The following is a 10672-nucleotide window of genomic DNA, read 5'->3' as shown; positions in this document are numbered from 1 at the left end:
GTCCCATCCCCAACCACACCTGCCTAGGAAGGAAGATGGACCTAGAGGTGGCTCGAGTCCTAATGAATGGAGTCTGGCTGCCTCCTGAGTGGGGAAGCCTGGAATTCAAGTTAAGCCTCAGCATTAGCTGAATGGCTGTGGGCAAGCCACCTAACCCCTGCCTCAATTTCCTCAGCTGTAAAAGAAATAAATTAATAGCTTCTAACTGCTAAGCAGGAGGGAGGTACAGTGCCTGGCACATGTTAGGTGCTTAACACCTAAAGGAACGCCTGGTTCCTTTCTCGAGGCTTTTCTACCTGATCTGAATGTATCAGCTTCTAGGTTGTCCCCTACCTTACCCAGCACTAGAGCCTGATTCAACTCACCAGACCACTGACAAGACTTAGGGGTGTCAGGGGCCTTGGAGCTCATCTAGGACCCTGGAAAGGTCAGGAGCCCTCCCCAGAATCAAGCTGGGAGTCAGTAACCAAGAATGGAGAGGATGAAGAGCGAGGACGCCCAGTTCAGTGTTGACTAGAAGACTGTCCCAGAACAGAGTGGGCAGTGTACACAGCTGTGCATGCAGGCAGCATGCAAATATGCCTGTGGGCCTGTGAAATTATGTCAAACCCTTGGACGGAGGGGAAAATCCTGGAGGAGACCAAGCCTCCAAACCCGCGTCGGTGGGGCGGGAGGGGTGGGCGAGCTGGGGCCGGCCAGGGGCTTCCCCCCAATCTGGCCGGGCCACCCAGCCCATGGCACAGAGCAAGCTGGCAGGGCAGGGCTTTTCCAACCCCCATTCTCCCCGACCCTATTCCCAAGCGTCCCCGCCTCGGGTCCCACCCCCAGCCCTCCCCATCTCTCCCCACCAATCCCTGGACCTCGCGGCCAACCGGATCCCAAAGCAACAAGCTCCGCATTGTTTGCCCAGCTGGCCTGGGCTAAGGACAGCGGCTCCTTTCCCAAGCCCCTCGCCGGCTAATCCTGCAAGCCGCTCACGTAAGCAGAGCTGGGGGGCACCGGGGGCAGCGCCTCTGCTCCCAAAGGGGCGTCCGGGCTTATCCTGGGCTCCCCCATTTCCCGGCTCTGTCCCTTCCCTTCGGCTCAGGTTGTCCCCTGCCTCCCAAACCAAGCCCGGAGGAGGCTGGTGCCCCCCTTCCCCCCCCCCCCAGCGAGATGTGAGAACGCAGAGGGGGAAGCCTCCGCGCGCGGCGGGGAGGGAGACATCTCCCCTAGCTTCAGGAAGGAATCTGCGGCGTCCAGTCCTCCCCACCAGCCTGGCCACATCCCGCTCCCCGCCCCCACCCCAACCCCATCCCATCTTAAGTTTCTCTAAACAAAGCTGGGGGCTTCGGTCGCCGTGGCAACAGGTTTGCAAGACAGTGGTGGGTGTCATTCCCCGGCACAAAGGGCGGGCACATGGCAGGGCTGTCACCTAGCAACTGCCTCCCTCTCTTGGCGGCGTCACCCGGTCCCTGGGGTGGATGCCAGCGAAAGAAAACAAGGCGGCTAAGATTCCTAGGAGGATGGGGGTGGGCGAAGCCTCGGCCTGGGCTCCGATGGGGAGGGGGCGGCGCGAGCGCCTGAGGGCGGCCAGGGACCTTCAGTCCTGACCTCCCGACTCGGAGGTAGCCCCCGTGACGCTATCTCCGCGGATGAGCTGGAAGCTGCAGAGAGCCGGATCACTGGGGAATCGGTTGAGGAAGCCTGGGCAGGCTGGGGGACCCATTTCTCTGCATCCCCTGCCCATGGCTTCTGGGAAAAGGACCCAAACTGAGGATAGATGTGGTGTAGGACCCAACTCAGGAGTAAGAGCAGAAGAGAGCTGGGCAGGGAGGTGGCTCAGTGGATAGTCACACCTGGAATCAGGAGGTCCTGGGTTCGAATGTGGCCTCAGACACTTCCTAGCTGTGTGACTCTGGGCAAGTCACTTCACCCCCATTGCCTAGCTCTCTGCCTTGGAAATAAGGTTAAGGGTGTTTAAAAAAAAAAAAAAAAAAAAAGCAGAGGAGAGGGTTCCTCCGTGCACAGATCCAGACCTGGAAGGATTTTCAAGGGCCATCTTAGTACAATCTCCCCTCATTTTACGTATGGGGAAACAGAAGCCCAGAAACACTGAAGCGATTTCCCCAAGGCCACACAGCTGGGAAGATCAGAGAGAGGACCTGAAGGGGGGGGGGGTGCCTCTGGCTCCAAAACTAGTCCTACTTTGAGAAGCTTCCTGCAGATGGGATCAGCATGGACCGTTGAGATGCACAAACTTCACTAGCTTCAACAATGACATCTTCTGGTGGCTTACTCCCATCAGAGGCAAGGGCTGGACAGGGGGAAGGCAGGAGAAGGCAAGACAGCCAGTGGAGCTCTCTGCAGGCATCCTTCCCCTTCTGAGAAACCAAAAGTCACTTGGGAGCCAGAAAGGTCAAGAGAGAGACTGAGGCTGAGAGGTCTTAGGGCTTGGAAAGAGAAGGCTGGATTTCCTCCACAGAAGGTGGGCTGTGGGGAAGAGAACCTCCAGGTGTAAAAGCTTGGGAAGAGATTGTTGGACCTGAGACAGCTGGGTAGCACAGTGGCTAGAGCACCAGGTCGTGAGCTCACACACTTGTTACTTGACCCCAAATGCCTCACCCTTTACTGCTCTTTTGTCTTAGAACTGATACTTAGGCACAAGGTCTGGGTTTACAAAAGAGAGAGGGAGATGGTGGCCAGGATAGGGATGAAGGCTTTCGCCCCTAGTCTCTTCCATATAAAAAGCAGTAACACTCCCCTCCAGGTCAGTGGTGTCCAGTGGTAAGCACCAGGGGTGTTGAGTACATGGGATCTGGTCTAGCTCTGAGATGAGGGAGGCAGAACAAGGAAAACTGGATGCTGCCAGGCATGGCGACACAAATCACGGCAGGGGCAGGGGCTAGTTCTAACTAGTTTATTGGTTTCTCAGGCAGGTTCTTCTACAGGTGAGAATTTGGCAGGGGGACTGGGAACAGACCATCCCCAGGGCCACCCTAGGAAGAGAAGGGACAAGAAGGGAAGAAAGAGGAAGAGTCATCAGGGGAAGGGCCATCCAGAGTTTGGAAAGCTCTGGGCCAGGTTGGGGGGTGCTCAGAACAGCTGGGACCACCCAGCCTGCCCTGCCACGTCAGGCTAGCCCAGAGCTCCTTCTTCTCTGAAATGTAGGTGACCCAAGGATGGGTGAATGTATGTTCTGACCAAGAGAGGACAATGGAGGAAGTAGGGCTACAGATATGGGGGCGGAGGAGGAGCCTGAAGGCAGGGAAGCTGGGATGCGGAATTGGGATGGGGCTTCTGTTGGGTGGAGCTGGGAGCCTAAGGGTCAGGCTAAGGGAATAGGAGCACCAACCCAAACTGCAAGGCTGAGTGCTTGCCTCCACCCTAGGGCAGGATGGGGGGGAGGGACTGGCCAGGAGAGGAGCCACAGTTGGGGAAAGGGTCTTTGAGATCCCCAAACCTCTAAAGGATGAAGTCCATCTTCAGATGGCAAGATGGGAAGAAAAACTGAATGCACCCCTGGTCTGGAGTGTCCCACCGCCCACTACCCGCCCCCAACTCCGGCCAGGACTCAGCAGGGAGTGCCCAGTGCCAGGAGAGGGGGTGACTCCCTGGGCTTGTGGAAGTAGATGGAGGAGGACATCTCTGTCTTGAGCTTGCTGTCCGAGCCCTCAGCGGAGGCGGCTTCATCTGCCCCACACTCATCGCAGCAACAGCAACAGCAGTCCAGAAAGGCCTGGCCTAAGGGCTTACAGAGACACAAGAGGAGAACCGGGGTCACAGAGCCTTTGAAGAAAATGGAGAACTGATTGATCAGGCTGAGGAGATCCAGGGTCTGGCGGGACAACTCGGTGGAAAGATAAGCCACTACAATGTTGCAGACGTTTTCTGGCAGGGTGCAAAGGCCGTACACCACAGTCAGGCCCACCACGGTGCTGTTCAGCTGTTTCTCACACTGCCCGTGTTTGCCTGCCCGGCAATCTGGCTTCTTCCCTGGGGTGCTCCGGATCCGCCTGGTCACCAACTGGCAGGTGACGGTGAAAAGGATAGGCAGGCAGAAGTAACAGCCGAAATACCACCACATGCGGGCATTCTGGTAGGTCATCACCAGGGAGTACAGGGACTCAGGCAGGCCAGGAGAGGGCTTCATGATACAGGAGTCCACTGTGGTCCCTGTTGTGAGCGAGGCCTCCTGTGCCAGCTGCCACAGCAAGACCTCAGGCACAGCCAGTGTCATGGAGCCCACCCAGATGACCGCCAGCTTGGCCACGATCGACTGGCACTGCTCAATGGGTCGGGCTTTGGGCAGAGGACTGGTGGCTGCATGGAAACGGTCAATGCCCAGGGCACAGAGGCTGAAGGTCGTGACTCCCAGGGAGGATACCTGAAGATAGATGCAGGGAAAGAACAGTGAGGACCAGATAACAGGCGAGCCAGGAGTGGGGCATTGTTTTGGCCCAGACCAGAGGTGGATGCAACTGGGAGAGGAACTACCTGGGTTGTTCTCTGGACAAAGGGCACAAAGAGGAAGAAATGCACCGTGTTTGCCTCTCTATCCTCTCTCCTTCTCTCTTCCTACCCCAACCAGGGATAGTAATGACCTTTACTCTCACCCATCACCTAACATTTTTTGTATCAATGATGATGATTCCAGTGCACTTGCCATGTAATAATCTTTATTATAACATTAGGGGGCAGAATTAGGAACAATGGACGGATATAAACCAAGGGTTAATAATAAGGAAAAACCAGCCAAAAAGGCTTCCTTAAGAGGTGGTGGGCTCCCTTTCACTGGAGGTCTTCAAGCAAAGGCTGGATGACCACTTGTCATGGGTAGTATAAAGAACATTAGTTTGGGTTTTATTTTTGGACATTGGTGAGCTGTATTCAATGACCTCAGCTCAAAAACCCCAGGATACAGGGGCAGCTGGGTGCCTCAGTAGATTTGAGAGCTGGGTCTAAAAATGGGAGGTCCTGGATTCAAGATACTTCCCAGCTGTGTAACCCTGGGCAAGTCACTTAACCCTCATTACCCAGCCCTTACCACTCTTCTGCCTTAGAACCAATACACAGTATTAATTCTAAGACAGAAGGTAAGTGTTTTAAAAAAAAAAAAAAAAAAAAAAAAAGGATACAATTTCCAGGAAACAAGACCAAAGTCACCGTAGGGTCATTTTTTTTTAATCTCACCTGTTTTAGAATCAATCCTAATTATCAGCTCCAAGAAGGAAGAACAGGAAGAGCTAAGCAGTTGAGATTAAGTGACTTGACTTGCTCAAGGTCACACAGCTAGGAAGTATTTGAGCCTAGGACCTCCTGGCTCTCTATCCACTAAGCTACATCACTATCATTCTATAGCAGCCTTGGTGAACCCTTAACAAGTACAAGTGCCCAGAGAGCAAATTCAAGCTTTCAGTGAGGTAAGCCATACCATTACTGGAGAGAGCTGGAGAGTGTGCTTGCTTTGGGTTGCTGGACAGAGGGTTGGGGCATGCAAAAAAATGTCTTCCAGGGGCAGCTGGGTAGCTCAGTGGACTGAGAGCCAGGCCTAGAGATGGGAGGTCCTAGGTTCAAATCTGGTCTCAGACCCTTGCTAGCTGTGTGACCCTGGGCAAGTCACTTGACCCCCATTGCCCACCCTTACCACTCTTCCACCTATGAGCCAATACACAGAAGTTAAGGGTTTAAAAAAAAAAGAAATAAAAACAAATTTTAAAAAATGTCTTCCAGTGCTAGAAAGAGGGGCAAAGGACAGCTCCTCAAGCACCAGCTCTGCACAAGTGCCACGTTTTTACCAGCAAGGCTATGTAGTGTCATTATTACCAAGAAATCTGACATTTTCCAATAAACTGACAGATGACTATTTTCCAACTCTGGACTTCTGCAATTCTGTAGCAGACTGTACATGGCACAGTGGAAAAGTCACTGTCTCAGAAGCCAGAGGCCCTAGGTTCCAATTCTACTCCTCTATGACCTTGAGCAGCCCACTTATGCTTAGTTGGTCTCAATTTCCTCACCTACAAAAAGAGGACATTGGACTAGACAGCCTCTGAGGTCCCTCCCAGTTCTAGTCGTGAGGATCCACGCAGGCTGAAGACCAGACAGTATCTTATTAAAATTGTGTATCTCCCTCAGTGGGCACACAGGGCTTTGCACACAGTAAGCACTCAATAGGTGTTTGTTATTGTGATTTTGTGTCTTGCCCTTCCCCCTAACAGTGAGGACAAGAGCGGTCAGTCTTGAGGGCTCTGGTTGCCAGTGGGAACAACATGGTCTGTGGATGGACAAACACTTGTACACATACCCTCCCTCCTTCCCCCAATACTCCTGAAAATGTCAGGATCCGGCCCTGAAGGGAAGCAGAGCTCCCCTCCAACCAAGCCTGCTTCTTGTCCCCATCGAGCTATTGAGTGCCCAGGAAAACAGGCCTGTGTGCCAAGAGGAAGAAGCCAGAAGCAGCAGGGGGAAAAAAGGCACACTGGAACACAAAGGAAACAGAATAACTGTCCAGAGCTATCAAATAATGTCCGGACACACTCAGAGATTGTGTACAGATCTCCCTGCAGTCCAAATTCCTTGCTCTTCTAGATGGGAAAACACAATCACCAGCTTATTCACCCCTTTGACATATCCCCAGGCAGGGAGCATCCTTTGTGAGCTCCTGCTAGCCCCCTCCCGACTCCCTACCCGAGTCTGGGGCACAGGCTTAACAAGACACAGACAGGGTTCAGGAAAATGGCCCCAATTCCCCCTCTGTCTCTCCCTCTCCCTGCTTCCCTCTCTCTGTCTCTGTCTCTTCGCTCCCTTTCTCTCTCTCCTTTCTTCCTCCTGTTCCTATCTCTATTCTCTCCATTCCTCTTCTCTCTCTCTCCTCTCCCCCTTTCTCTCTCCCTCCTTCCCTCCCTTTCTCTCTCCCTCTCTCCTTTTCCCCTTTCTCTCTCCCTCCTTCCCTCATTCTCTCTCCCTCCCTGCTTCTCTCACCTCTTCCTCCCTCTCTCTCTCATTCTTCCCCCCTTTTCTATCTTTCCCATCTAGTTCCAACCTATTCTGCTGCATGTATCCCTTCTCCAATCTTAAGAGTGCCATCCTAAGACATCCTGATGAAATAGGAGTCATTCTGTCCATTCCCCAGCCCCCAACCCATCTCTAAGCATGCCTGCTCCTTACTCAGCCAGACCTGGGGTGCCTCTGTCAGCCAGCCAGTTGAAGCATCACTAACAATGATGAAAAGGGGCATAGGGAAAAACAAACAGAAAAGCCTGGACAGAGCCTAAAAATAAATTGGGCTTCCAGCAAATGAGATGCTTTAACTAAAATAAAAGGGCTCATCTCACCTCTGGGCTTGTGCTGCAGGTTTGGGATTCCCCGGACACCGAGAAGAGCTGGGGAAGGTTTCAGGCTCCCTCTTCAGAGGTTTTATGGGCCTGAAAAGTCTTTGATTCTGTCCACCTCTAGCCTTGCCACAGCTTTCCAACTCATTTCCAATCCCCAACATTCAGCATTACCTCCCTGCAGGAAATTCCTCTCTAGAAAGGCCAAAATCATTACAGGACCTTGTAATCATCAGCGCCTACCTGGAGCTCAAAGGAATTGTTTAGTTTCTATGTCAGCTTGCTTGTACATGTCAGATTTCTTGATAATAATGACATCATAGAGTGACTTTGGCCTCACCCAGCTCCTGTAAACTCTCACAAATGTCGACTGGGGTCATCGGGTGATGTTTTGGGTCAGTCGTTTGTGCATCCAAAATCTCCCAGAAGGAAGTTATAATTTGAAAATCATCAAATGTTAGAGCTAGAAGGAACCGAAGAGGCCATTTGCCCCTAGCCCTTCACCTTATAAGTGGGGAAACTGAGTCTCAGGGAAGTGAAGTGTCTACCTAAAGTTTATATAATTAGTGGCAGAGCCAGGACCAGACCTCAGGTCTCCTGACTCCCAGGTATCTATGGGGAATTCCAGTAAACTCCTTGAAGGCAAGGGCTATTTTTTTTTCCTTTTGACTAATGTCTCCCCACTATACTTTGCAAAAATCAGTAAATTTTTTTAGATATAGCTAGTCGCAGAATAGATAGCCTGGGCCCCAGCCTTGAGTCAAGAACTGAGTTCAAATGCAGCCTCAGACACTTGCTAATTATGTGACCTTGGCAAGTCACTTAATCTATGCTTGTTTCTTTCCAAAATAAAAATGGAGGTAATAATGGCACCTGCGTTACTACAAGGGGATTATATTTGTAAGAAGCACTTAATGTAATCCCTGACACATAGCGGCTACCCTATAATTGCTTATCCCTTCTTCTCTTCCCTCATTGTTGGATTGGAAGTGGGCTCTCCTTTGTGACACATCAAGGTGGTCCCAAGGGGAACTGGTTTGGAAAACAGGGAAGGAGGGCACTGAAGAAGCAGAGAGGAAGACGGGGAGTCATCAAGGGCATGAAGAGGGTGAAGAGAGACAGAGACAAAAGACAGAGGGGGTTGCCAAGTCAGGACGACGGAAAAGAAGAGAGGATTTATGAGAATATTTGGGATAAAGCAAAGGCTGGACCCTTGGCCACTCCACTGCGGCTTTTTCCAAATGTCTCACCCCTGTCCTTTCCTAGGGAACTCCAAAGATGTCAGGAATCACCACCATCACCACCACCACCACCATCACCATTCTATTTTCCAAGGGGGTGGGGGATGGAAGGAAGAGGCACCAATGAACAGAAAATGGAACCCTTGTCCCACTTATGTCTCCATCTGAGAGCAAGAGACCTCGAATATTTCTAACCTATTACAAAAATAACACATTTATTTAACACTTTAACGTTTGTAAAACACTTTCTTCCCAACCACAGTGATAGTACAAGATAGATAGAGCAAGTATTATCTCCATTTTATAGATGAGGAAAGTGACTTGCCCAGGGCCTTACATGACTTGTGTCAGAAATGTTCAAAATGTTAGCATTTTGAACCCCAGTCTTTGGTGATCTGACGACTCTACCAGCCTGCCTTGGGCTTCTACCAGTTTGCCTGTCCACTTCCTTCTCCTACCCCCAAATTATGCACTGGCTTGCCACCCCGGCCTCAACCCTATCTGGGACAGCCCTGCTGAGGGAGGGCAGCACTTTTCTAGGACCACAGCAAGGGCAGGCAGTGGGCACCTCACCTCCATGAAGGGCACAGCCCGGCAAGAGACGTCACCCAGCAGCCTTTGCTTGGTGATCTCATTGAAGATGACAACAGGCAGGCAAAAAAAGAGGACCAGGAAGTCCCAGAGAGCAAGACTGGCAAGGATGGAATTCCAGGCACTCTTCAGGTAGTAGCTGTGCCACACAATGCACATGACTGACAGATTGCCCACGATGCCCACAGCAAACACCACCAAGGCCAAGAACATGACAGCATAGGCGCTGTATGAGCTCTCCGTCACTGGATAGAGGGGATTCTGAATCTGCAGCCTCCGCCCAGGGGTGCCCGTCAGATTGCCATAGGGCTCCTGCCCACTTCCTTGGGTGCCCCCTTCCTGGCCTGGGTTGGGGCTCGTAGGTACCAGGGTCTTAGTGGGCTGTAGGCCAGCAGGGTGGATGGGCCGAGGATATTCAGCCCACTGTTCAGGCATGTACTGCTGTACCCCCTTTGATTCATCATCCTCCGTGCCCCTCTTGGTCCGTGCCCGTTCTTCCTGTACGGTAGTGAGGCGCCTGCTTGCGTGCAGGGGAACACCCGGGATGTCCTGGAGCCCAGCAGTGGACACAGCAGCCAGGAAGAAGACCAGGAGCCACAGCCAGAGCATAGCGAGAGGTCAGGGAGAGGAGCTGACCCAGGCAAGGGGAAAAGGGGAGCCCCCAGGTCCTGTGCCCCAGAGGAGGAGAGGCAGCCGGCCGGCTGGGCTGGCTGCAGCCGAGCATCTGGCATCAGCTCCCAGCTCTCAGTGCATTGAAAACCGCTCCCCACCAACCCCCTTTTCCTTCCCAGGCCAATGGGCTGGGCCAAGCCCTCTGCTGGAGACCGCTGCTTCCAACAGCTTAAGAAGTCTAGAGATGACAGAGGGAAAGGCCATTAGTCCAGGGGTTGTCCCAGTCCAGAGCACCCAAAGACTTGCTTTGGTCCTAACCAAGATCCCTTTCCTCTAGCGCCCTGTTCCTCTCCCATCCATCGCCCAACCTGTTCTTGTTTGGAGCTCTTTGGTCTTCTCTTTGTCCTCTCTTCCCATTCACAGTCTCTTAGGAAGGAGAACCCTTGTGCAACAGGAACATTGACAGACGACGTGCATCGCATCGTATTGGGTGCTTGGGGATGGGTTGGAGGGGAATTAGAAAGTTTAGATAACTACGATGTGGTCCCCGCCCTCAAGGAATTTATAGTCTGTTAGGGCCAAGGATACAGATATAAATAATCACAATGCAAACCAATCAACCAACTATTTATTATTATTTTTTTTAGGAACCCTTACCTTCTGTCTTAAAACCAATACTGTGTTTCAGTTCCAAGGCAGAAGAGTGGTAAGGGCTAGGAAATGGGGGTTAAGTGACTTGCCCAGGGTCACACAGCTAGGAAGTGTCTGAGGCCAGACTTGAATCCAGGACCTCCTGGCTCCAGGCCTGTCTCTCTGTCCAGTGAGCTGCCCCAATACTCATCATGCATTTGTTAAATTCCTACTATTTGCCAGGATCTGCGCTAAATACTGTGTAACAAATAAAAAATAGAACTA

General features: G+C 52.1%; 1 protein-coding gene across 1 annotated transcript; it reads right to left on the bottom strand.

The window, feature by feature from the left end:
• Positions 1-2885: 2885 nt before the first annotated feature.
• On the bottom strand, positions 2886-9754 carry GPR37L1 (G protein-coupled receptor 37 like 1). Its single transcript, XM_044673951.1, has 2 exons — positions 9128-9754; positions 2886-4366 (listed from the first exon to the last, which is right to left on the bottom strand). The coding sequence occupies exons 1-2, from the start codon at positions 9752-9754 to the stop codon at positions 3554-3556; spliced, it is 1440 nt and encodes a 479-aa protein (XP_044529886.1). The 3' UTR covers positions 2886-3553.
• Positions 9755-10672: the final 918 nt, after the last annotated feature.

This window comes from Gracilinanus agilis, chromosome 4 (genome assembly GCF_016433145.1).
Source record: "Gracilinanus agilis isolate LMUSP501 chromosome 4, AgileGrace, whole genome shotgun sequence".
Lineage (NCBI taxonomy): Eukaryota > Metazoa > Chordata > Mammalia > Didelphimorphia > Didelphidae > Gracilinanus > Gracilinanus agilis.
The sequence above is the reverse complement of the archived record's forward strand: the minus strand, read 5'-3'. Positions and strand labels throughout refer to the sequence as shown.